General features: G+C 44.4%; 1 protein-coding gene across 1 annotated transcript in view; it reads left to right on the top strand.

Moving 5' to 3' along the window:
* LOC108570084 (visual system homeobox 2-like) overlaps nt 1-22,974 on the top strand; it is a 58,801-nt gene that overhangs the window by 13,233 nt on the left and 22,594 nt on the right. Inside the window, exon 2 of the mRNA XM_017931873.1 lies at nt 2,432-2,473. Coding sequence (XP_017787362.1) covers nt 2,432-2,473 — 42 coding nt within the window. The remainder of the gene's footprint in view (nt 1-2,431; nt 2,474-22,974) is intronic.

The following is a 22,974-nucleotide window of genomic DNA, read 5'->3' as shown; positions in this document are numbered from 1 at the left end:
ATACCGGAATATAATGCCCCGTGACACGCGTTCCTTCTGTAGCTTTAAGTGAACAGCACTCTGATCAAGATCAGATGATCGTAAAATCTAGTTGCAAGCTGTTAAATCGAACGGTACACCAATAGTATGATTTAATTGCGATATTTTCAAGGAAACGTGTACCATGTAGAGACTTTGTCACAATGTTCTGTAGGCATAAACAAACAAAAAATGCCGTATAAACGTAAGTCCTTTGAACCTTCGTTAAGGAGTTACATCGAAATTACGAAATACGAAGGAAATGGTAACGAACTGTACCGGTACTGGCGGAAGTTACGTTGAACGGCCTCATATCGTAAATACTAGATGTAAATATCGCTAATCTATTTCTATACCATATTTCCTATTATCATTATAACTTTTTAACAAAGCTTCAAATGATCCATGTTCATGTAACACTTTTTTCTCAGTGATACCCATAAAACTGACAAAGTTTAGTCAGAAAAGAACTGGGACAGTCGGTACGTCCCAATTATTCCAGAAATGTTACTCGATACAACGCGAGAGATTTAATTTCAATATCTTTGCAACTTCATTAAAAAGAAAAGAAACAAATTCACAAGTTACACCAATTTTAACCTACCCACGTTCAAACCTACCCTTAAACCACGAAGCGACAAGAACTCACAGTGCGCACACAGTTCTCAAACACACAGTTTTCAGTTTATTACCTTGTATTTAGAAGAGAATGAAATTGGAAAGAAGCGGACAAAGTATTCTGAGAAGTACGAAACGAATCCCTGCTCCACATTTCGCCGTGGTTCTCGAAGGCTTGTTAAGCGTTCCGACGGCGAAGCATACTTTTCTGGGTTAATTTATCAAATAAACGCGCAAACTCAACGCGAGGCCGACATCCCCATTTTAAGACGGCGGCTCGTTAAAGTCGTTTGAGGGTTTTTCCCCCGGGGCCCCCCCCCCAGCCACCAAGCAACTACAACTACGGGAACGTCTATCGAGGTCCCCAGTAATACACTTCTATACGACGCCTCGTGTTCCTGAAACGGCGAACTTGCCGTTCCCTGCGCCTACCTTGCCCCACCCCCGCCACTGCCGCCGCGGCTCTTTATCGCTCCGACGACCGGCAACGAGCCCTAACCTTCTTAGGAACGCGGGAATCTTTTTCAACCCCTGTTTTTCAACCCCCGTGTGCCGGCTGGGACGACTTTATTAGAAAATGGCCGTGGCGAAACGTCTTAATACCGTGGACTTATTTTCGTTCCAAGCTTCTGTAACCTCTGAAAGGAATGTCGCTTGTATGTGTAGCTGTAGGTGTGTGTTACCTGACTGTCATTAGAATTAATACGTAAGCTGTGGTGTAACCTTTGGGGAAATGAAAAAGCGCAGCGGTGAACAGCAGGTGTCGACAAAGTGAATCGGATTAACGGGTGAATTTTTGTTGTGTCGCACGCGCTCACACGTTGGGCAATTAAATCGACGGGAACGGCGGAACTAACGAGTGAAACTTGACGAGCAACGAACGAACGAACGAAACGTCTGTGGGCAAGGATCGTGCGGTTTTTTAAAATTGCCTTTAATTACGAATATCGCTGTTGTGGCCTGAAGGATTGCCAGGCTTGTCACTCTCGTTAAACGGGGAAATTATGGAAACGTGTATAATAATTAAGATCATACGTATTTATTTTCTCGGACGTTGTTGTGTCGTTATTAGTCTGACGTATGTATACGTATAATATGAGAGTTTTGATTTAATTGTGAATCGATGGAAGGTATTCGTTTAATCGGCGAAGATCTGATTTATCCGTTAACGTTGGAGTGTAGAAAATTGCGAGATTTTTCCAGTGATCATTTTAACGAGGTGACCCAGGTCACGTTTGTCCGCTGTGTATTTTCTTCGTGAGATTTTAATTAATTAAATTACAGTTAATTCTCGTCGAGTCATTAAGGGTAGCGCATTCGAGCAGAGTCATAATGCGTTATATACGTGTGTCTCTCTCTCTCTCTCCCCGCGGATCCGAAAGGCCATTGAGACCGGATGAAAAATGTCTTACTAGGCGCTAATGAAATAATTGTCGAGTTAATTTCGCGAAGTCGTTAATCAGGGTCGCGAGCGTCGCGCCAGCGGCGCACCAACGTGTGTCACACTTTCAAACGCGTTTCGCTGGATTCTGATTAATTTTTAGATAAAATTTTATTCCCGCGTGCTCCTTTTTCATTTCCCATCCACCTATTTCTTTTTTTCATTTTTTTTCGTTGCATCTTCTCTCGGTTCTGACGTTCGTTAACACACTCGTCACGTGTAATAATTATCACAATGAATATTTTCCTAGCGCAATGTTCAAGCTGAGAATTTGTGGTCAATTAAAAAACAGAAAAGGAGAGAAGAGTATTATACGAAACTATTTCAATTTTGCATCTGTAATTTTTGTTTCAGGTTTCTCCCAATCGAAGAGCTCGTTCGCAAACACTAGTCCAGGTAAGGATCTTTATCATCTTGATAATACCGTTAAAATTTCCTCGACTCGTTGAACCAACAAAATCTCCTTTTCCTTCCATAACGAGATGGCACAGTATCACGAGTTCGAAACTCGGAGTCGGTTCATTTTCGGCGACACGAGAGATCACTTTTGAGAATTTTACGGGGCGAATCCATAAAGATGCGCAAACGACCGTGCAGAGGTTACGACGCTTTTCGCTCGAGTTCCTCCAGCTCTGCAGTCTGCTCCTAGCACCGGCAATGCTCGATATTTATCGCGACTCCGATGTACTCGCGAACGACCATGCACTTTTAAGGAATATTCACCGAGTTCAGAAGCGATTTCCCACGGAGCTAGAAAATAGTCTTGGTAGGATTCGAAGTAGAACAGACAAACTTCCACAATTTCTTCCTGTACGATGGAAACAAATTTACGAGCTCTCCAAACGATCGCTTCGAATCAAAAAGGATCATTGACTTCACTTTGAGAAAAATCGATGTACCGAAAAAATTCGTGCATCTCTTCTCGGGGTAATTTTTGCGTTAGAAACTTACTATAGCGTTAGAAGTTACTAGAGAAATTTGTAAGGTCGAAGGGATAATGTTCGCTGCGCGATGATTTAAGATGACACAGATTCGCATTAGGATTCATAACGAGCATCTCGGTTGCGATGACACTGGCACATCGCTCACACGATGACGTCACGTGGGCGAACGATGAGCGGGAAACTGATTACGTATTCATGCTGACGATGATTCCGATTTTTCCGAGCCATTAAGCGCCGCTAGCTCGGCCCGCAAAGCGATGTCGCTAGAAACAAGGGACGACAGGTTGAAAATGATTACCGTGGATGACCTTCGCGTCTAATGGGGCCGCGTTTGTACTTGGTTGCATCCATTGGGTGGTAGCTCCACCCTCGTATATTTATCGATTCTCTGTTTAAAACGCTTTCGAAATTCAAGCAGGATCTGACGAAATAGGAAGCAACGAGGGATGTTAAAGGTCCTCAGGTACGAGCAATCGCGTATAATTTCGCCGGTCTCGAGTTTTCTCGGGATCGTCTCGAGAGTAATATTAAATTTCTTGTCAAAATATTTCGGGAAATCGAGGGTGCCTGCCACACCCTCCCCAATACAAACGCTAATCGGTAACGGGAGACTTTCTTCTCCCGAAACTTGAGAGTGCCTCCACGCCCACCGGTAGATTTTAAATCGCTGCTCTTTGGACTGTCAAATTTCGACAATTGTGTACGAGATACCAGTCAATTAGAATGAGAACGATATTCGAGATATACATATTACCTTGTATGTAAGGAGAAGTAGGAAACAATTATCTACGTCGGTACACTACCGTTCACAAGTATCGAGACACTTACTGAATGTGAAGTAAACTTAAACGATTGTTAGAAAATTATTATGATTTTGCAAAAGAATTATTCAATGTGGAATTTCGTACACAGGATAAAACTTCTATAAGGTCAGTGCATATGAAACGTCGCGTAAATTCTTTTACCATACAATACAATACAGCAAATTCCTTCTACTTGACTATCGTGTGTAAAAATTTGTGATCGGATAAAATTTAATATCTGGTATCGAGCTTGTTAAGAAAAGGACATTTCGTTTGCAGCAACCTAATAAATATCTATTTTTTCCATTTAAGGTGCGGTCAGAAAAATATCCTAACTTATTGAAAATGAGTCTGTTCTGGGTGGTTGAACTTGTCTCGGCAATCGCTTCTATACATTATGAAAAAAATTGCAGTTACCAATTTAGAAAAGTTCGTAGTACTGTCATTCCACGGAAACCATTGCAAATTTGAAAAATCTATTCAAGCCATCGAATTATGTGTAAAAAGTAATCAAATTTTGCCCTCTTCTATTTTCCTCACAAATCTACCACTTACGAGAAAAATACATTGGAAGCTAATAGCGTGAACACCCTGTATATTTTTATTGGTATATGGTACTAACTTTTTCAAAAAAATGTAATTTAAATCGTGTAATACTTAACAGGTGTCCTAAAATTTATGAACGACAGTGGACCTATATCTAAAAGTCTAAAAGTATCTATATCTTGTATGAAATGTATAAGGTACATAAATGCGTAACATAGAGTGGAACACTGTACACAGAATTTCCACTTTATCGAGTGATATTATGCAAATCATGGGTTAAGTGTACACGATAAAATTTGCAACATTCCTGGAGAGAGAGACGTCTTTATCTCGGATACCATGAAAAAGACAACGGTACGTTTTATTGGCCAGCGTCCGCAGGAGAACAAACGGTTTGCCATCAGGATTGCTAAGGATTCTGCAGGGAGCGTGAGAGAGGCGTGCAGTAACGAGCAGCTTTCCGACAGAATTGGTTGTTTTAACAACTGCGCGCCGCATTGAGCTAGCTAGGTACCTAAGAGAACCTGTGGAAAAAGGGCCGTAAAACTCGTCTAAGGCGGGACGAAGAGAGAAAATACGCGGTATTCGCGAAGACACGCCGCTGAGGTAGGAGCAGCTACGGTAATAGTCCAATTTGCCGGCAAAGGAAAATACTGGAGGATTCTAGGAGCAAAAGGAGACTGGCGTGGCCCCCGGGGGTGGTACCGGCGTTGAGAAAAGCCGGCTGGAAAATTGGAGACGCGGCGAAACACGGAGGCGAGGGCGCCTTTTCTCGGTGAGGACCTGTTTTCCGCCAGGATGCCACCTACTTTTCCGTTCCAGCCTCGGTTTACGACCTGACGCGATGTCAATTATATATGACGGTGTCTTGAAGACGGAAAGAGAAAGAAGAAGAAAAAAAGACGAACGGGCCACGGTGTTTCCGCGTGGCCTGGCATATTGTGCTGCCGGAAATTTCCCTTGAACGGAGAGATCAGTTCCTGAACAGGGAGAGAGCTGCACGGTTTCCTTGGAAACTTGGTTTTCCAGCGACTGCAAAATGGGATCGTTACCGGAGTTTGAACTGGAACACTCTGAGAACGCGGTAAATTTTCGTTCAGGAATACTGGTCTTATCAGAATAGAACGAAGTTAAAGGATAACGAAATAAAGAAGATAACTATCTAGAAATTTAAAAATAAATGAGCAGAAATTCGTCGAGTAAATGGAACAAGGGAAAAATAAGTGTGTAACGTCGTCATAAACGCCACAGGACTCCCCCCATCGAGCCTCTTGAATACTTCAACCAGAACTAGGTATCCCCGGTGTCCGATCCAATCATCTCATTTCCCGCGGTATCGATTTCACCGCTCGTTGGAAATTTCCTCCGTGAAAAGAAGCGTCCAAGACAAGTCGACTAAATAGACGCATCTGGGAAAGCAGGGAAATTGGCGAAAGTTTGTGTAAACTCTTTAAATAGCGTTATCGAGATGGAGAAACGTAGAAGCAGTGGCAGAACGAAGAATCATACTTTTCTCAATATTTCGTATCAAGTACAATAGTACCACGGGTGCACAGTAGTATAGATACCAGGGGTGAAAAGGGGATGGAAGTCGAACGTTGAAGAGTACTTTTCTTGGATGAAGAATGCGAACTGCATTGAAGCACACGAAGGAACCAGGAAGTCTGGTTAATAAGAGCTGCTCCAGTCGTGAGCTTTACGGACATTTTCGACGTAAAAGGGCTCGATTTCAAAGGGCGCCACCGTTCAATGCAATGGAGTCGAACGTTGTTGACTATTCGGGAAATAGTAGACGCGAGGCTCGTTGAAGATTCTCGAGAGGCCCCGCTGGCTATTGCAATTGAAGAGAGTATTTCGATCGAATCGGAGAAAGAGGAAGAAGAAGAAAGTTTTTCGTGCGCCAGAGGGGGGTTTTGAACTCGATCTGGAAAAAAAGAACGGGCAGAGGGGAAAAGAGGGTGGGAGAGGGAGAGAGAGAGAGAAACGTTGCTTGGGCAAACACATTGGAAAGTTGAGACGAGTGCGGCTGTTTCGTAATTAATTGTCACTCGTCGTTCAAGGAGCGAAAGGAAGCTCGAGGAAACAATTTAGGTGCTCGCGAGGAGAAACTGTCGAAGGGAGTGGCGAAACAGCGAGAAAGAGCGAGAATAATATCGCGAGGGTTAAGCGACAAAGGGGTTAACCAACGATTTCTCGATTCGTCGCGAAAGAGGTTTGCTCCCGGTTTTGAAACGGTTGAGCGGTAAATCGGAGGAACGCGCTTCCTCCGCAGTCCTTTCTTGCTTTTTTCTTTCGTCACTCGTGACCGATTGTACCTATCATAGTGGCTCGAGATGCGCGTGTGTTCCCATACATCTCCTTTCATTCGAGAGACTCCAGAAGAGAAGTGGGTGGACGTGGTGCCTGGCTGGGGTGTCTGTTAAAGACAGACAAAGAGAGAGGGTTGAAACGCGACGAGGGAAAACGTGGTGGAAAAAGGACACGAAGATGCGAGAAAGAGAACCTGGAGCTGAAGAAGAGAAAAAAAAGAAGCGAGAAAGCGAGAAGGTGTACAGCGTAGGAGAGAAGAAGCTGATGATAGAAAAAGGGAGAATGAAAACGGTGGTGTGAGAGAAAAAGGGGCATAGAGAGGGATAGAGAGATAGAGAGAGTGAAAGAGAGAGAGAGAGAGAGAGAGAGAGAGAGAGAGGAGGAGGAGGAGAACGAGCGAGAAATGGGTGCCGAGGGCTGCCACGTCGGAGGAGGCAACAAAGATATTAATTAAGAATTAACACGCGTACTGAAACCGCCCTTAATTAGTGTAACAGTCAGTGCCTGGAGCAGCGGTTTGTCTGCACGAGCCTGTACCACCGGGTGCAGGGTAAACATGGGGAATGAATTGCAATCAAAAACATGCCAGCGGATAACATACATATATACACCGATGATTTGCGGCGAGAAGAGAAAAAAAAATATTTACTTAAAAATATTCTCCAGCTGGCGATCAAGAAAAAGGGAGGGAAAAAACAAGAAAGGAGCACCTAAGTGTACCCGGTTGTAATGGTTGGTGGTTGTAGGTTTCCTTCGATCTGGCGTCAGCGCGATCAACGAGCGTGCACGATGATGGCGTTTACGTTGAAACGAAGTTTAGAGGCGAGTGACAAAAATAGAGGCGAGCGGAGTCGCGCGACGAAGGCCAAACGACATAAAGGAAAAGCCTTCAAACGGTTTTTACTCGTGTCATGAGGCATTTGCTTTGATTACTAGCTGGAGCTCATTAGCACCGTAATAACGTGAAACGGGTGCCACCGCGGCCGAAAGAAGAACCATAGAGGTGGGGTTATAGTAGCTGAAGAAGAATTTCGCTTTAGAACTTCGCAGAAGGACACTTTCGTGTTGACTTGCACCAAACGTTCTCAATCGATGACATTTTCACCATTTCTCTAACGTACGATGGCGCGAAGTCGTAGGCACGTTACCCCGGACTTTTTTCCTCCCGTCCCTTCTAAACGAACAGAAGATGCCACTAATCAGCACCTCCATACCTCCGCTCTTCTTTCTCTAATCGACAAACGAGCCTGTATCCGAGGGAAGCACGGAGAAGCAGCGTGCGCGCCGCATTTAGACCCGAGTCCAGAGAGGGCGTTCTACTTTCAACTTCTCTAGCGCTACTTACATTCAGAACGCAATTATGTCTGGGCGTAGAATGAAACTCTTTTCTAATAACCGGTTAAATTCATCTTCCTTTCCCTAGAATTAAATGGCGTCGAAAGTTTGAGCCGTTGAAAGGACGCTTATTTTTTAATAGAGACTCGTTATACACGTTCTTCGTGGATTTACTAGTTCCACCCGTTTCCGCTTTGAGTAGCAGCTCAGCCCAGAACCGCCTGGTAGTTTTAACACCACAGTGCTCTGAATAGAGGTCATTAGCTTCGCGACGATCAATTTCACGATCGGTCATAATAGAGAAAGAATTTCTCTTCGGTCCAAGAAAAGGATTCTTTTTCTTTCTTTCTTCTTTAACAGACAAGACACAAGAGTTGGGATTAGGAAATGGAATTCGAAACGTTCTCGTTATCCTTTCGACGATACCCATTGGCCGGCCCTCGACGCGTAGCCGGGATCGATGCGTATACCTATTGCGTGTGGAGCACGTGAAATCGTGACGTCACCGGCCGGAGGCCATTTTGACTCAGCTGGTCCCGACAAAAAGCGGCTCGAATGGCAGGACGCCATGTCCTGCGAGCCTGACAATACGAACAATGATCTTTACACTCGTATGCGTTCCATAGGCACATGGAAATCCGCCGCACGGATTAACACGCTGCTACACAGAGGTGTTTAGGTAGAGGTGCTGGAACGTAGAAATTTCGAACCCTTTCGGGGCAACGTTTAACCTAACCTAACCTAGATTGAAAGAAATCGCGAAAAGGATATGTAATAACGCGACAGATCGCGGCGAGGAAATATTTTGACAGGAATGGGCGTGGTGTGCCTACCGAGAATCAACGAAAATTTCGTTTCTTCTCTGTCACCCTTTCGCCAAGAAGAGGGGTTTTCGGTTTCATCCCGGATGCCACTTTAGAGAGCGATACACGACTCCTCGAATAAATATTATGCGGCTGAAAAATGCGCTTTCGAGCACATCCAGGCATCCTCGACTCCTTGCGGGGCAGGATTGTGCCGGTGAAAAGTGGGTGGGGGTCGCGCGCCCGAGAGAGGAGAAGCCCTCTCGCTGCCGTTCGTGCAGATACAGTGGCTACATTGTGGGTTTAGAGGCTCATTGTGCGACGCCAGCACCGGGCATTGTCGTCCTTTTTCGAGGGCCGGAGATTCACACCTTTTCACCGGTGCGATTTTCCACGATGGGCGCGTTCCATTGAGCGGAAGAGGGCGAGCCTCCATGGCTCGTGGAAGGGATGACAGATCGGTGTGGGTAGCAGAGAGGGAGGATGAAAGAGAGAGAGATAGAGCTAGAGAGAGAGAGAGAGAGAAAAGGGAGATACACGCGGAGAGGAGATACAGAGAGAAACAGAGATAAGGACTAAAACGTCAAGGAACATGGAACCACGGTAGGAATCGTCGCGCGGATTTTATCACGCGACGATGGGGTTACACGGGGCGCGTCTTTCTTTCGACCGACGTCGATGGGTTGGTTGAAATGAGAAAGACAATGGTGGCTGTTTAAAACGGGGTGTTGAGGATGTGAGTGCTCTTCTGGATTAAATTTCTTATGGTTCTACGTTTGAAAGACAGCTTTACGAGTCTTGCCGGAGAGCGGGCTGTTGACGCGTTCCTTCAATTAAAGAAAGAGATCATCGTTGTATCGTGCCATGTTACCTCGATGATGGCACATGGAATGGTGTTCTCAGCGACATCAAAGTCTGGCTGGGATTTTACAAGGTTCGTTCGATATTATCCGATGCTCCGGGATCGATATCAGGAGTCGTCCTGGCGGCGCGACGTCGCGCTCACTCCCTTACAGTGGGCCTTCAGGAATCCGCTAATTGCACTAATTTCAATGAATTCCCTTCGAGGAGGTGTATTTCCCCGGGTACCTTATGAATTTATAAGCAAAGAAATTTGAAAGCTTGCCAAGTCTCTCTTCTGGAAGGGACAATTAGACTCTTCTCGTCGACCTTGGGGGGGAGTCAACGAGACGTTAAGGAGTTTGTCCGACCGATCGTTAAGTTATACCTCGTCCCTGCCTTCCTTCACGGCCTTTGTCGAGATTAGAGAAGTTCCCGGTACTTCGAATAATCTCTCGATTTACAGCAAAACTTCGCGTTGTTCCAACATTTAACACCTTAACCGAAACATTTCTATACTCGATTTTTCGACTTACTTCCCCATCTATTCTACACGATGTTTCTTTCGTAACCTCGAGCAATCTTCGACTCGCTTTAAAAACAACAAAAAAAAAAAAGAAAGAAGAACAGTTTCGCGGCGACACAGTGGGAATCGGGCGTGTAGAGTAGTTTCAGGAACTAAATTTAGGTCGACATGTGCGGACGTAAGTTTGTCTGGCGCCAAGGGACAAAATATGTTGAGTTGGGCCACAAAAATATTGGGTTACTTCGAAAACAGCCGGCAGTCAACACTTTCCTGAAGCGTTACATGTGTTTCAACCGACCGTTCCGGCCGAATTAAACGAAAGATTCCCAGGAGTTTCCAACGACGGAATCTCTATTCTGAAAAATCGACGATTGTTAATTAACACGATCTCGATACGACTAACGTAACGGTTGTCGAATAATTCGTAGACAATATCGGAAGACAAACGCGAAACGTGACTCGATACATTGAGGATCTGTGAAGTCTGCACAACCATGGGACGATTAATTGCGCCATTGAGCGAATTGTATTACCGGTATTATTGAATCGTGCATAGCCCGCCACTCGGAGAATAATTATGAAATCATTCACTCGTGGCACAATTTCAAGCCGCTGCAGCTCCGCTTTTCATTTAATTCCCGATGTTTAGTCGTTCTATTTTCAAAGGGCGCTTGCAACGGCATTGTTAATCGCGTCACTGAATCGATTCGTACCATAGAGAGAGAAAGAGAGACACTCCTTCGTTACACCTCTCTCTCTCTCTAAACAGAAAATTATGCAAATTAATAAAACTGTATTCAATTGTCACCTGTCAGTTCACATTCTCGCGATTCCATAGATTTCGAGATAAATATTTCGTGATTTTTGAGGACGCGTGATGGGAAAAATTGATCGAAATGGTAGTGACTAAAGGCACGCATCATTCCCCGATAGGTAATATTTTTGTCCAGGAGTGGCGGAACGTTGGCGTTCGCGCTCTCCAATTATTAGAACCCCAAGCAGTGCTGTAACAAGTTTGCGACCCTCGCGTCTCCATCGAGCGCGGATTTGGAAGGGGTTGGCTGAAAGCTCGCCCCGTTCTGCCACGTACATGATCACGCGACTCTTATGAATACCGTAAATTTTACGCGATGTTGCCGACAATTTTGCCCGGTCATCAGCAGAAAATCTATTCGCCGTGTAAAACGGGTAAGGTACTCGCGAACGGTGAAAATGAAACCGATATAGAACACACTGCTAGATTTAGGATTTTCTGAACGGTCGTCGTTCACGTTTCACAGTCTACAGAATAGAGAATATTCTATAGGTATAGGCTTTTAGGAGGAACGATTATTCACCAGTCTGGGCCACTTAGTAGGCGCACGGTCCGTTAACGAGTGAGTTTTGTCCCATCGTGTCTGGGATTCTTTCGCGATTCTCTAATTAAAAGCTGCCGCTCGTGGCTGAGTCGCGACCGTTTCAGGGTTTTGTGACGCGCTAATAGTCGCGACTGGAGAGGGTCGAAATTAATTCGTACACATTTTTCCCGGCTCGAGGATAGTTTGCCTGGGTATTGTGCCTCGAGAATAATTCGTCATTCTTCCGGTATTCCTTGCAGTCGATTATGCAGGAATTATGTAATTACGCATAATATCTGAAACTGTCTCTAAGTTAGCCTAACGTTAAACGGTGAACGCTCTCACTCAACGATATTTTCATCTTCCAACCAGATCACCTCGTTATGTTCCCTGAGTAATCGTAAAAAATGAAGCGCAGGTACATACGTTCGATATCGACGTGCCTACAATATACATGTGCTATGTCCAGTAAACTGCAGCTAAATTTTCCAGAAGCTGCCGACAATTTCAGCTGGTCATCGGCGTAAAGTCGATGCTCATTGCGAGAACCGAGGCCTGGTACTCCGGAAATACCGGCAGACAAGAGAGAGTACACCGTCGGGTGGGTGGGGTGGATAGTAGGAGGTGGTCGGAGAGGAGAAGGGGTTGCTGGCGAGGGCAAGCAGGAGAGAGAGCGAGAGGAGTTAATGGGGACGAACCGTAGAAGTGGCTATAGTCTAGAGCCGTGTTAGGGCCAGGGCCATTAAGCTTAATGACATAATGAAGTAAATGGCTGTGCATGCCATGCCACGCCGGAGACTATAGCTTATAACCGCCGGGCCTCCACCCCCGCGCAATATACCGCGTGCCAGGAATTCCTGACTTATGCCGCCACTGCCCAGTCGAAAGGGGTAGCTAGGCTATGGGGTGCACTCTCTCTCTCTCCCTCTCTTTCTCTTTTAACCCTTCTGTATCTCTATGAACCTTCTTCCTCTATCCATCCTGTTCATTCTCTCTTTCATCCCTTCTGTAGTATCTCTCTACTAGTCGAATGTGTCTTTGTTCATCTCTATTTTTTGAAGCTTCTTCCTCCACCTCCTCCTCCTCTCAGTGAGTATATTACGTAAGGGTTGTCTTGACACGCGGAGTTGCACGGTACACGTGCTGGAAAGCGAATTTATTTCGGGAATTGCCAAGGTCTCCATCTCTCTCATACTTTCCTCCCGTGTCCTCTTTCTCGTGACCGTGAAGCGTCCCTCGTTTTCCGGGAGACGATTCGCTAAAAACCGCGCGCGTCCTGCCGGGGCTGCGGTCGCGTCCGCGCGCAGCACCTTCTCTCTAACCCTCTTGAATTTCCTGGCGAGGACGCGTAATTATGCGTTTCGTGTGCCCGTAAGGTCGTGTGCGCGTTAAGTATTTAATGTAATTTAGTAAAGGCGGCGCGGCGGGTAGACAGCGGTCGCGGTCGCGCTCGCGCGAGTGAAATTGCGTGACTCATCTCTCTTGTTTGCCAGCCCACTACTACTTTCCTTTCAGCCAGGGATTCGAGTTGCTTCTCTGAGCGCGCGACAGACTTTGAAAGCTCCCGCTCGCGTTAATCACACGAAAGTGCCTAATGCGCCGCTTGATAGCTGCAATTTCTGTATTAATTGGACGCGTGAATGGACCTGTGTCTCATTCTATCCTCGAGTTTGCCATAGCTACACTTCTCCAACACTTTCAGCCTATTCACGGGGATACGTTTCAGTTGTCAGTTGAAAATAGCTAGCTTTCTCAACCTTCCAAATTTTTCTACAGCTTGCTCTCTTCATAAATCTCTCTCTCTCTGGACCTCTGCAGTGGAGGAGCAAGAAGTCCTTGAACATCCTACGACACAGAGCTGTACTCGCTGACGGGGCAGCGAGGAACAATTGTGGGTAAAAAAACGCGTTGTTTTCGGGCAATCAACACTTTGTCCATTGTCCTTAGCTGGCACCTGAATGCGTGGCCATCATAATATTCACACCATTCGTAGAGGGGTCGAATTTCGAGCATGGCCACCGCGGTCCACGTAGAATGGTTGAGAAACACGTTCCTGACCACGAGGTGTGAAGCCCCCGCGTGGACGAGAAAGAAGGAGAGAAAGAAAAGAAAGGAGGAACAGGGTAGTAGTCGAGGGTAAAAGAGTCGAGAAGAACTTCCGAGAAATACGCCCACGAATTCGTTATTCTTTTTTTTTTATTCTACCTCCTATTCATTAATTATCGCCATTCAAGGGGGCCAGGCCCTCCCCGATTGTGAGATCCAGGATCGATGGAAACGCGTTTCGCGGTAATCGCGGTTAAGCCGTGAAGTTTTCGCGAAATAACCAGTTTCCCCGGGAACTGATTTTACCAGAGAACTTAATTACTCGCTGTATTATGCGCGCTTGATGCGCGAATCGGTGGCTCGCGAAACAACGTAATTCATGCTGCTTAGAAGAAAACTCCGGCTTCCAGTCTCCCGCACGTTAATTATACGTTCTTCGTTACTATTGTCGGCCTCGAGAGGTGTATCTGGAATAATTATCGCCGTCCACCTTTCTTAACACTGTAATTTTAATCTGTTAATAATATCTCTCGAATGATAGACCCCTTCACAAAATAGTCCCTTAATAAGATGGTTTCCATAAGGTGGTAGAAGAAATCATATCTCGTAAACATCATCTCGAAGACTTGTATTTAACGAGGTAGAGATTGTAACAAATTTTCTACACGGCTAACCTGACAGTACGATGTTCGCCAGAAATTCTGACGAATTTTTATCCAGTGAAATATTCATTTTAGACATGGTGTTTAGAGGACATTTTTTACTTCATTTTATCTCTTCTATCGCTTCCCTCGGGAAAATCACTCCGTTTATAGGAACTTCTTTCGGCTAGTGTGTTTGGAAATTCATCGATTATTCGGATGAGAAAAAAACAGTGTGTAGCAAGGCAAAACGTACCGGGTGGAATCGAGCAGGTCTCTAGAGGGCGAACGATCGGACCGGTCAAATTAATTCGACCCTGAAAACATCGTGGAAGCATTAGCAGCTTACCCTAAGCTGGCTGCCCGGTCTGTTACAAGTGTTTTACACCGTGTTACATGGTGCAGCAAAACTACCCTGGGTTGAGGGTCCCTAATCTACCGAAACATCCCCCGGGATGTATCCAAGCATCGACTGCAACTCGGATACGCTCCATTCGCCCTTTCGGCTATGTAAACGACCACGTTACATGTTTCACGCGCTCGATAAATAATTCTCGGCCTGATGCATTTTTCAAGCGCGCTGGTATTTCGCGCGCTGGGTCCTTTTCAACACCCTCTTGAATTGCCAACGGTGTTTCTACTCTGTTGTTTCTTTACTTCGAAAAAGAATCTCTCCATCGGCGAATAAATATCGTAGTCGATATTGTAGCAAATTTTTCTCGATTTTGATGATTGTTAGTGGAAAAGCTACTGGACGTCGCGTGTTTTACGACGATTGAACAATTCGTAATGGCTGTCGAGGCGAGGTTTATTATTTTTATTTTCCACGCGCTGATTCGTAGGAAGGATGGGTGTGAAGTCGAGGCTGCTGGCGTATCAAATTGACGCGTAACGTCGTTTTCGCGTGAGAAGGGGCTGCAAACCTACGCAATTCCTCGTCACCAGTTACACGGCTGACCTATGAGCATTCCAAACGTCAATCGATTACCTTTCAAAGGGGAAACATTTTTATCATCGTACAAATTAAAAATCTTCCTGTAACGGTGATCTCGTTAATCATCCAGCTGCTTTCACAAAGTCAGCCCGCATTTACGTAGTTTCCCTTATAAAATGGCAGCCAGAGCGAAACGGGGAGAGGCCGCGAGACGTTCTGTGCGAGGGCCAAGAAGACGAGTCGTCTCATTCACCAGGCGACGAGGTAATTTCTCGATGAATCCACGAAAGGGCATTTATCCGTTCTCTGGGACGCGAAAAGGGGCGGGAACGAATTTTCAATTACGATGCACAAAAGCCCGGGTAATTCCCGGGGTTTAAAACGTCTTCGCGGTGCATAGCAGCCTGTAGGGAGATCTCTGAGGAAGAGACGCGGCAAGTGACGGGAGAGGGTGGGAGGGAGCGAGGGAGTGAGAGAGACTCAGAGACGCCATGAAAAGATTTTCAAATTAAATTTCGGGATTAGTACCCTGGTTTAATACGGACAAGTGACGACTGAAGACGTCCCAGGGGTGTGCTACGTGCTACCTTCGCCCTCCCCATGGGACAAACGTGCACACGGGCCACTGTGTAACGGTGTGACGACCTTCCAGCCCACCCCACGCCCCGTGAACACTTCGCGCGTTTCCATTTGCTCGATGTAAACCCCCTTTCTCTCTGGTCTGGTCTTCGTGGACTGTGTCCAGCTGGACACGCAATTTCAACGAGTTGCGTATCCGCAGGGCAAATGTATTGCTCGCGGAAGACACGGTGCGAGACTGGGCGTTACGATTTGTGTACGAACGCGTCGATGTTTAGTGTATCTTATTCCGATGGTCATTAGCTGAACAGTTCTTTCGAGGAAAGTATCTATTAAATAGTAACGATCGTTCTGAAAATTGCACTTTTCGTTCAGGTCGGTAACATATTCAGTGGTAAAGTCTTCCATAAGAGGGTGTCGTTTATTCTACTGTTATTCTGCTTGCATCTTTCGTTCTCCACGATACCGTTCCGAAAACGACCGAACAAAACGACTAATTTTTCTAATTTCCCGTCTCCTGAGATTGGAACGAAGATACGAGGAAGGAATGAATGATATTTCCCAGGGTGTCTCGTTTGATGGTCGGGCCGGTGAAAGGGTTGAGGATTAGAATATCAATTATCGAATAACACACTAACAGGCCCAGGGCCGGGTTCTAAGAGGTTCTATTAGGCGGTCGTCAGTCTGGGCGCGAGGCAGCCAGCCAGCCAGCCAGCCAGCCAGGCAAGGCCACGGGTTTAAGGTCTTAACAGCTACTAAAGCAAAAGCTCCTTCTGTCTCGCTCTTAAGCACGGAAAACAAGCCGTGTTAGACGAAGGGGTGTATTGAGGGCCGCCATTGGCTATCCACGCTCCTTTATTGCCGGTTGCCTGGTAACCGGCCTGCCACCGACACACACCGATGGCAACCACCCTGCAACCACCCTGAACAACCCGACAGCGCCGCGCACACCCTCGCTTAGGAGCTCGCGACCACCACCACTACCACCACCACCCACCCATCCTCCTTCTCTCTCTCTCTCGCCACCCTCTCCGCGATGCTCCACGAGTACACGCACACACGTATACATCACTCTGACGTTTTCTCAGCCTCTTGGAACACACACGCACACCCGCATCAGCGTCAACTACTCGTGAAGAAGTTGAGCGTGTGTCGCGTCTGTGTGGGGGATGTGCGATGGAATCTTCGTGTAATCGCTGAAGGCATCGAGTGTATGTGTGTGTGTAGGTGGGCAAAACAACCCCGTCGGGTCTCCAAGTATACGCACGCATGGCGTGAATATATTTAGCGAGGAAACTACCACTGTTTTCACGCGAAAGGGTGTTTCGAGAGCTCAACTCGCTCTCTCTCCCGAGGCCTGCTCTCGCTTGCCTCTGTGTGTGCACAAAGTCTGCGCTCCTGGCCGAGTAGACCGCAAACTTTTCTCTGAAGCCGCTGGATTTCTTCCTTTTATCGGTGTTCCTCCGACTGCCGGGCAAAGGGGAGGGGGATACTTTCGGGGTGGATGATTGTGTTCCGTTGGTCGTAATCGCGGGTAGATGGTGATCGGGGTACGGGGCAGGGGGCTGAAGTTGCTTGGGGGCTCAACGTGGCGTGTTTGATGTATGCTCTCCTCGCAGACGGTGACTTTCGAATTGATATATACTTCGGTTGAGGAAAAATGGGGAAACTTTTGGAAATGGCCTTTCAACCGTAAATTTCAATGAGATATTCAGAAGGTTTTTTTTTCTCTCGTCCTATCGTGAATTGTACGAGTATCTGTTTCACGGATATCGTATTTCAACGTCTGAACTTCATCAGATATGAATTGTACGAGGTGTATAGTAGAGCGATGCTAAGGATGTCTTGTATTAAATCCAATAAAAATATCATTCTGAATGATGGTCAATTCGTCTAAACGTAATCTCGCGAGTTCTCTATTCGTCGAGAAGATTAAAAACAATTGCTTCTGAAGTGGCTGTACGCGCAAACACGGCGTCTCCCTAGCGTAGCTCCCTAGGGAGGTCGCGACATCCCACGATATTCGAGGGCACTACGAACGGATTAGATCCAGGACAAATTAGAGGAGAGAAGAGGAGAGAGAGAGAGAGATGACGGTCGAACACATCGGGGTAGAGGGCAAACGTGTCCCGCTGGTACCGTAATAGCTAACTGGATTTGATTAATCGATTCGGTTACAGCCTCCTACTTGGCCATCCTGACGCTTCCTGCCCCGTCTATTATCGATCATTCTCACGCGGAGAACACCACGACGAAAACAAGCCTTAGCTTGAATTACGATGTTTTTCTGATTGTTCTTTGCTAGTCCTTTTCCATCGTTATATCTGTACAACACAGGAGCCAGGGGAAAGAATTTAGAAGAATTTGCGCGTACTTCCTTCATGGAGAATATTCTGCAATCTCTAACCTTATGACTTCTTGTCAAGTGAATTTTAGACAATTTTCATTTGGTTGTTGCTCGTTTCAAATCTCATTTGGATATTATTTATTTCAGCCGAAAGTTAGGTGATAACGATCGTTCTTTCTGATTGTTCTTTACTTGTGCAAGTGTAACGTAGAAGTTAGGAGGAAAGGATTCAGAATAATTTGCTCCAAGTTCCTCCATGGAAAATATTCTCAATTTCTAACCTTAGGACGTTCTTAGCGACCATTCGAGCCATTTTTTATTTAATTATTGTTTATCTTGGAGAATTTCTATTTGGTTGTTGTTTATTTTAAATTTCACTTGAATACTATTTATCCGAATCTAAAGTTAAGTAGTGTATAGTGATCGTGTATATACTTCAGAAGTTATGGTTTGATATAGGTATAGCAACTTCATTTTCTCCGCGTTATTAGCATCCGCTGCAGCCACTTGCGTCCACGTTCTCCGACATGCAAAGCGATTGGTTCGACGGCTCGCGGTAAATAAGCGTACTTAAAAAGCCGGGAGCAGGAAGCAACGCGGAGCCGGGGTGGCGTAAAGAGGCCTCTCTACGATCTTGTGAAACAATGCATCGCGCGAACTCCGTGCTCGGTGTCTTGAGCCGTGCACAGTCGAGCCTCAAATATTTATTTTCCATCCAGCTCCGTCGTTTTTCGCGTGTACTCGCCGGCAAATCGTTCGTCGTTTTCTACAGGAAAAATTACGCTACACAAGTGTTGCATTTTCCAGCTAACAGCTAAAATACCGTGCTTTTCTTTTCAAATAAAATACACTTCGTTCACGTCGAATTTTCAACGCATAAACACCTATACGAGTTATCATATTTTTGGGTAAAAAGAGGGATGAAACAATTTCTGTGAATTTTCTATTTAACCCTTTCGTTAGGAAAGGCGTACATATAAGCTGTGTAAAAGTGGTCACATATTTAGAAAGATTATATACGCGTTATTAATTTATTTACGCACTTCACGAATAAAATATTGCTGTCGATTTGACTGCCATGAAACAGTTGATTTTCAATCGTACGTACATTTATCTTTATTAAGCACTTTTAATAATGGGACGAATCTTCTCCATCGTTGATTATTGCATTCGAATTTTTCACCTTGTCTCCGAATGACAATGCAGGATATTGTAGCGAGCAGTTTTGGTCTGATGCATGCGTAAGGGGTTAAAGTTATTCGAACGAAGAAAATCGTGAATTTCTTAAAGCGTTAATTATAAAATATATTATTTGAACGTCAATCTTCCGGTATTCGTTCCAAGCCTTTGGACTAGTTTGATACAGTAAATAGAGCAAAATTTATTCGACTCAGAAAAGACATTGCTTGGTATAGAGAGGCACGTGTATGCGGCCAGGAAGAAATGTTGGATAAAATTAAGCCGGCACGCGAGAAATTTGCTTGAATCGACTGAATGCACCCGACGCTTCCTCATTAAGTTCTTGGTCTTCGTGACGACCCGCCACCAGGAATACTTTCCTTCCCTTTCGTTCCCGTACCAAGACGAGACTAACGTCGACGATAGTTTTCGTTAAATAACTACCAGGCCGAAACATCGTTTTAACTGAAAATCTAAGCTACGATATTAAAGGTAATGGAGTTCGTTTCGGCTTAATTAGAGGATCTCTAACGAAATGAACGTTGAAAAAAAATGTTGTTTAAAAGGAGCAGCATTTGGAGACGTAGCACAATACGTTTCGAAGTCAAAACTGACGAGTTTTTCATTTCAGATACCGTTTCCTTCTCTTTTGAGGTAACGCCACCGATGAGACCTGCGTTATTCCTTCTTTTGTCTTTGAGGAAGTGTTTTGGAAAAAGCGGTGAAATGCAACGCGAACGAAGCCGTGAAAGCAGAGAGAGAGAGAGAGAGAGAGAGAGAAAGAGCGAGAAGAACAAGGAAGGATTAACAATGCTTTTTAAAAGCAGCCTTCGCTATTTTCGCGTGCCATGTGTTCTATGTCGCGCGTTCACATTCACGGCTCGAGTCTGGAAATTCGTCGGAATTCCTCTTTCGTCTCTGCCAGACTTCTTCATGCTTTTTCGATGTTCACACGTTCGGAAAACTAGCTTTCACTTGCACACGTGTATATATACTGTATATTCATTTTTTTTTCTCCAAAGCTGAAGGACTTCATTTTCCTCCCGTGTAACAATTTATCCCAACGCAATTCTCCGATTCTGTCAACACCGGCTGCAAATTTGCCTGATGTTGAAATATCGGGGAAAAAAGTGGAGAAAGATATCACAAAGGATATCAAAGAGCAAGTGGAAAGCCACGTTCGTTTTCCGCGGGCGCAGCGAAACAAGGGTTACAAATTCGCGAAAGCGAAATTTCAAAGGAGCTTTTTTTCTGAAAGGTGTTTCAAATCGAGTTACATCTACTTACTATCCTTACACGGCTAATCCTTCGTATCTTCGCTTGCATTTAACCCTCTGCAACCCGATTTTTCCTTGTTTATCAGAAGAAATATTACAGTTTTACAGTTTTTAACGTATTCAAAAGTAGAAATTAATGATCACTACAGAGATATTGACTGGTAATAATACAATAACGCGACGATACAATTGTACAGCAATAAAGAAAAGAAGACTATATGTAAAATATAAATATATGCATGTGTAACTTTCAAGTCACGTGGCGTTGCGGAGGGTTAACCCTTTTCGTTATAATTATTTCCCTAGTTTGCTCTGAACGAACTCTAACTTCATTTTGCGAACATGGTTCGATATAACATCTTTGATACGAGAATACGGCTCGCAGACTAAATTCTTTCGTTCAATTTTTCATACATCTTTTTCCTAATCGTGGAACCAAATACAGAGTCTTACTCGAATTATTTCAATCAATATCTTTACAGCCTTTAATTTTGTAGGATGAATTTAACTCGTCAAAAATAAACGTGTACCAACTTCGATAGTCGCGTACCTGATATTTTCGAATTTCTTAGCTTATGAAAGGGTCAAACCACGAGTCGCGCTAAAGAGTCACATAAGTGTCTCGATTTCAAAAAGACGATATCTTTTTCTTTTACATATTTTAGAAGGAACATATTGTGAAAACATTTTATGCTCAAAATGAACTCGAAATTTGGATTATTGACGAAGTTACATCTGTCCGAATGCATTTTTCTAGAAACAGCATTTTTCAAGACGGTGCGCACGATGACCGCCTCATCGTTCATCCGATTAACATCATCTTTCGCACACATATTCTAAATAAGATTCGTCATCGACTCACAGGAGCTTTTTCAAATATTGTAAATTGAACGATTTTTGAATAACGAAAGAAAATGTACGGTTTTTTAAATGAAAATCACGATCACTTTTTTGAAACTGTTGCCATTGCTGCAATTTTTTTTTCTAAAACACTCCCTCGTGAGTCGAGAACTATGACTTCGAAAAGTGTTGAAAAAAACGGAAATTTTAGCCTCTGATCACTCGTACGCGTTGAATCATGCCCAGCGTTTGGGGCGGCGCCAAAAATACCGTTTTACGCCATTGCACGCAGCCGCCATATCTCTAATAATTTTCAATTTTTCACTCCTGTTTCCTACTCTGTAAACGGGTATTTTTATAACACCAATGGAATTAAACCAATCGATCCAACAGTTTGTCCTCCAATCACTCACAAACATTGACCTGTTCTTAGTGTCGAGAAACGTATACAACCCCTTCTTAATCCCTTGACTTATGACTTTCTTACTTACCACGCACGTAAACGTGAGTTATTCATTATTCTAACACTGCGTGAAGTAACAAAAGCTACTGTATTACATATCCTTTACAATTTGACAATTCTCTGAAATTAAAACTATATTTAAAATTACTAAATTTACAATTTGACAATTCTCTGAAATTAAAACTAAATTTAAAATTAAAATTAATCTTTGCAACAGACCAATGTATTACATATCCTTTACAATTTGACAATTCTCTGAAATTAAAACTATATTTAAAATTACTAAATTTACAATTTGACAATTCTCTGAAATTAAAACTAAATTTAAAATTAAAATTAATCTTTGCAACAGACCAATGTATTACATATCCTTTACAATTTGACAATTCTCTGAAATTAAAACTATATTTAAAATTAAAATTAATCTTTGCAGTAGACCAATGTATTACATATCCTTTACAATTCGACAATTCTCAATCTTACAAATGAAAGGTAAATTCGGAATTAAAACGAATCTCTGTCACTGATGTACCCAACAGTTTCTCGTCACATCTTCACCAGAATTTCCACCACGAGTCTGACTCGTTGTTACAAGGCAATGGGTTGAGCAGAGTACGCAGTATTTCAATTTACACGAAGTAACACGTTATGGTTAGACGGTGAAATTAATTTTTCGAGAAAGAAGTAGGACGACAGACGGAATAATCGTAACGCGTGTCGGTCGTGTGACGTCAGCAATGTGTTTCGTGGGTCCAATTAGTCGAAGAACACGTATAATTGGAATTAAGCTCTTAATTAATAGTTAATTAGCCGCCGGTAGTAGCGGCACCAACGGCACCAACGGCCTGGCAGCGGCAGCAACAACTGTAGTAACGAGTTAGCCCCGGGGAGGAGGGTTTCATTGTGGAGGAGGCGTGCGCGCGCCACGGAGAGCCGGTTTTCGCTCGTTAATTCGAAATTAATTTATAATTGATAATTATTTTCGGGCCATGGGTCCTGTCCTCCTGCAAGCCCGCTCGACGAACCTTTCTAATTCCCTCCTGCCTCTCTCCTACCTCTGGAAAATTGCCATTTACCCCTAGGTACACGCACGCATGCACCAGAGTCACAAGCAGGCCTGCTTGTCGAAAAGGAGAGGAAAAAAAAA

This window comes from Habropoda laboriosa, unplaced genomic scaffold, assembly GCF_001263275.1.
Source record: "Habropoda laboriosa isolate 0110345459 unplaced genomic scaffold, ASM126327v1 scaffold9, whole genome shotgun sequence".
In the NCBI taxonomy this organism is placed as follows: domain Eukaryota; kingdom Metazoa; phylum Arthropoda; class Insecta; order Hymenoptera; family Apidae; genus Habropoda; species Habropoda laboriosa.
Note: the sequence above shows the minus strand (reverse complement) of the source record. Positions and strands in the feature narration are given on the sequence as shown.